Source organism: Lathyrus oleraceus, chromosome 5 (genome assembly GCF_024323335.1).
Source record: "Lathyrus oleraceus cultivar Zhongwan6 chromosome 5, CAAS_Psat_ZW6_1.0, whole genome shotgun sequence".
Lineage (NCBI taxonomy): Eukaryota > Viridiplantae > Streptophyta > Magnoliopsida > Fabales > Fabaceae > Lathyrus > Lathyrus oleraceus.
In genome coordinates, this window is record NC_066583.1 from 422,317,919 (window position 1) to 422,321,877 (window position 3,959).

At 43.2% G+C, this 3,959-nt stretch overlaps 1 protein-coding gene across 1 annotated transcript; it reads left to right on the forward strand.

Moving 5' to 3' along the window:
- The first annotated feature begins 3,114 nt into the window (after nucleotides 1-3,114).
- LOC127081116 (uncharacterized) lies at nucleotides 3,115-3,711 on the forward strand. Its single transcript, XM_051021400.1, has one exon. The coding sequence runs from the start codon at nucleotides 3,115-3,117 to the stop codon at nucleotides 3,709-3,711; it is 597 nt and encodes a 198-aa protein (XP_050877357.1).
- The last annotated feature ends 248 nt before the right edge of the window (nucleotides 3,712-3,959 follow it).

The following is a 3,959-nucleotide window of genomic DNA, read 5'->3' on the forward strand; positions in this document are numbered from 1 at the left end:
ATTCTCTTTAGTCCCGGTTTCGTTGTCATGAAATCCCGGTAGCGACAGCTGATGACTCTGCTGGGGACCCCAAAATTCCCTAAGCAAGTCTCGCCTAGTTTGGGTTGTTTCTCTTTTACGTATGTGGAGATTTTATCTATTATCCTTTTTTTTTCTTTTTGCTAACCTATACATATTTTCTTTGTTTGCCTGTTGGTCCGAAACTTTGGTTCCGTGACAAAGATTTTTTTGGAAGCAATAATGATTGCAAATGAAAAACCCTCGTGTGAGAACCTCACTTAGTGGTAGATTCTCTTAAGGGGATTGATAACCGTCGTGCTTTCGACGTAAGCATATTTTCTTTTACTAGAGTCAATGACCCTAAGACCCCTTTTAGAACCTTTAAAACTATGGCTAGCCTAGACCGATGGTCGCGTAGTATAGGCCACCGAGGTGCCTTCCTCGTAAGGGTCGATACGAAGATCTCACTTAGAGTAGATGACTTTGATGGAGCAGTCGCCTGGCAAGTAAATTGACATAAGCGGCTGACAGTCAAGGAAATCCATGACTCTAGGGGCAGTGTCTTACACCCAATTTTCCAAAAGCCTTAGATCATACAAAGTGAGAACCTTGGTTTACTAAGCAATCATTATTAACTCCATGCTTCATCACGATGGTCCAAAACCACGAACCCATGCCTAAAACCCTGTGGAAATAATAAACCAATCATTCATTCATACATTCATTCATCATCAAAATAATAAGCAAAGCTCTTAAAATATTTTGTTTGTTCAAACGCGGAATTACAAGACTATTTTCCGACACAATCATGGATACTACAACAAAGAAAAGCACTTCTTCTTTCCGCTTCAAGAGTCCCGACATCAGGTCATTAAAGGTCCTCTGTTCAAAGGTCGTAGCTCTCAAAGATACCAAGTTTAGAGCCAATTTTGGGAACATCATAGATCTTCTAACCAAGAAGGTTGACTATTGTGCTATCACTACAATGTCCCAATACTATGATGTCCCTTTAAGATGCTTCACTTTCCCCGACTTCCAAATCTCTCCAACCTTGGCAGACCTCGAGAGACTCCTCAATCGACCAATCAAGGAATACAACCCCTTCCGAAATTGGAAGAAGGATTCTGTTTGACCGAGCTCTCACTCATCTTGGGTATCAACACCAACAAGTTAGTGGACAATTGGGGCGTTAAAGGATCCCTCAAAGGATTAACTCAAAAGTTCCTAGAAGCCAATACTTGGGAAATGATTAAAGAAGGAAGACCCGACTTTTGCAGTGCAACTTTGGCACTTTTGATTCATGGAGTTGTCCTCTTCCCAAATCTGGACAAGTTCGTGGATCAACTAGCAGTTGAAGTCTTTTTAACAAAAAATCCGGTGCCTTTTTTACTTTCCGATTTCTACCATGCCTTACATACAAGACATGAGAAGAAAAGAGGTACCTTCCTTTGTTGCGCTCCTATGCTACATCTTTGGATGAGGCCCCGCATGCCTCAAAGTGGACCCTTCGCCGAGAACAAACTGACATGGCCGCAAAGGTTCGCATCTCTCTCTGCCAACTCAATCCTATGGTACAAGAGGGAATGGGATATAAAGGATGTCATCGCAAGATGTGGAGAGTTCTCTAACGTACCCTTGATAGGAACACAAGGTTGCATCAACTACAACCCTGTTATACTCAAGAGACAACTAGGGTACGCCATGACAAGTCCCCCGGAGGAAAGAGATTTCATTCCATTTGTCATCAATACCGTGGATCCACTTGATTCGAACGTGAAAAGAGTGAGAAAAGCTTGGACAAGCATAGTCCGTATTAGCCATGAATGGGGTAAGAAAAATATCCTAGCCAAGGAACCCTACTATGTGTGGGTAAAAGAGAGGGCTAGGGTGGTTAAGATGTCGTTTCTGTTTGATCCTTCTTCATTCCCGTTGATGCCTGAGCTCGAGCCTATCCTACAAGAGGACATGGACAAACTTACCAGCCAAATCAAAGAGCTCGAGTTGGAAAACACTCAACTACGAGTCGAACTCAATCGCGCCAAGGAACGTAACCACGTCTTGGAGGATAAGGGTAAGCAAGTCTGTGAAAAATTTGAAGATAGCAAGAAAAGGCTCTGATTAGCCGAGGGACAAAGAGTTTGGGTTGGTGGAGCTTTATAAGGAGCTAATTCTGAGCTAGATTTCCGCAACGAGGAGTTGGATCGAGCATCCCGAATCATCAAGGACCTTGAAAATACTGTCGAGAGGTCTAATGCCATGAAGAAAGAAGCAAGGGAAGATTACGAGGCCCAGATTCTCGAACTAAGGACCACTCTAAAAGAGTATAAGGATTTGCTAGCCCAGGAGCAACTAGAGAAAGAAAAGATTCATCGAAGCTTTATGCGTGAGCAGTTCAACCTTTGACGAGCTTGCAAGAAAATCAAGAACTTGAAGAGGGGAATTTGTGACCAAGCCTATGTAGAGTTGCAAAACAACTGCAGACATTGGGAGGAGCGTTGTTATGAATTCGAAGCTGCCATTGTCCAAAGGGACGAAATCATCCATAATCTCCAAGTCCTTTACGAAGAATGGAGGGACAAGTACACCAACATGACAGTATTAACCAACTATGCCCTTCAAGACTTTCCCGACAAGTTGAAGGAGGCAGATCTGATCATGTGCCCAGATAATACCCCCAAAGAGGTCTACCACTTCGTCAAGTTCTGCAAAAGAACAATGGCCGAACTCATCACCGACATTGAGGCTCTCCGCAAGTCTCAAGGGGTCACTTTTAGGGTGGATATCTAGTTGGTTTATTTGCTTCCATTACTTGTATTTTGCAACTTCTATGTATTGTTGTCTATTTTCCCTTCAAAGGATGAATGAAAGTTGCGATTTTTCTCTATTGTATTTTCCTATTTCATGATTGTGAACGAGAATCGTCAAGTAATTGTTGCAATGAATAAACATGAATAACTAAAAAGAGCTTGGCTTTAACAAAAAATAATCATGCATCATATGCATCTTTCGAAACACAAAAACAAAAAAAAAACTCATCCATCCACCCTTTTTTTTTAAAACCACTCTCCAAAGCTGACTTTTCGGTACGATACACGAGGACGTCGACAAGCGGTCATGGAGCAACTTCAAGAGAACCAAGTTGTCCTTCAGGAAGAAGTATCCCAAATGCGGTCCCAAACGCGGCAATTGATGGAGACTATTCAAGCAGTCGTAAGAGGCCAGGAGGTTATTGCAAAAATGCAAGAAGAAACGAATCAACGTGCCAGTACTACCAATCCTCCTACCCCTCAAACGGTCGAGAATCCGACTCCAGTTCCTCAAGTTGATCCTCCAATTAACATTAATGCACCCGGAGGTGTTCTAAACAATAATCCTCGTCCTCATGCTCTTGAGACAGACAACCAACTTGATGCATTCTTCAGCCCAAGGGACGCTTCTCAGGATGACGCCTTCGGTTCCGCAACCAACAAGGTGGAGAGGAAGGTAAAGGCTATCGAGGAAAAGCTCAAGGCAATGGGGAGCACTGACATTTTGGGCCTCGATGCGGCAGAAATGTGCATAGTACCTGGGGTCATCATTCCGGCCAAGTTCAAAGTTCCGGACTTTGAAAAATATAAGGGAAATAGCGACCCTATGACATACATTAGGGCATACTGCCGAAAGATGGCTGCCTATTCCAGCAATGATCAACTTCTAATGCATTTTTTCTAGGATTCCCTCAGTGGGGCATCTTTGGATTGGTACATGCAACTCGAGGGCAACCATATTCACACCTGGAGGGAAATGGCCGAGGCATTCGTCAAGCACTATTAGTACAACACTGATATGGCACCTAATCGCACGCAGTTGCAAAATTTGACTCAGAGGTCTGAGGAGTCCTTCAAAGAGTATGCCTAGCGGTTGAGGGAATTAGCTGCTATGGTACATTGCTAGAAAGAGAACTGGTAGACATGTTTATG

Bases quoted from the DNA above. Each gene is read 5' to 3' on its own strand.
- LOC127081116 (XM_051021400.1), top strand. From the start codon at position 3,115: ATGGAGCAACTTCAAGAGAACCAAGTTGTCCTTCAGGAAGAAGTATCC.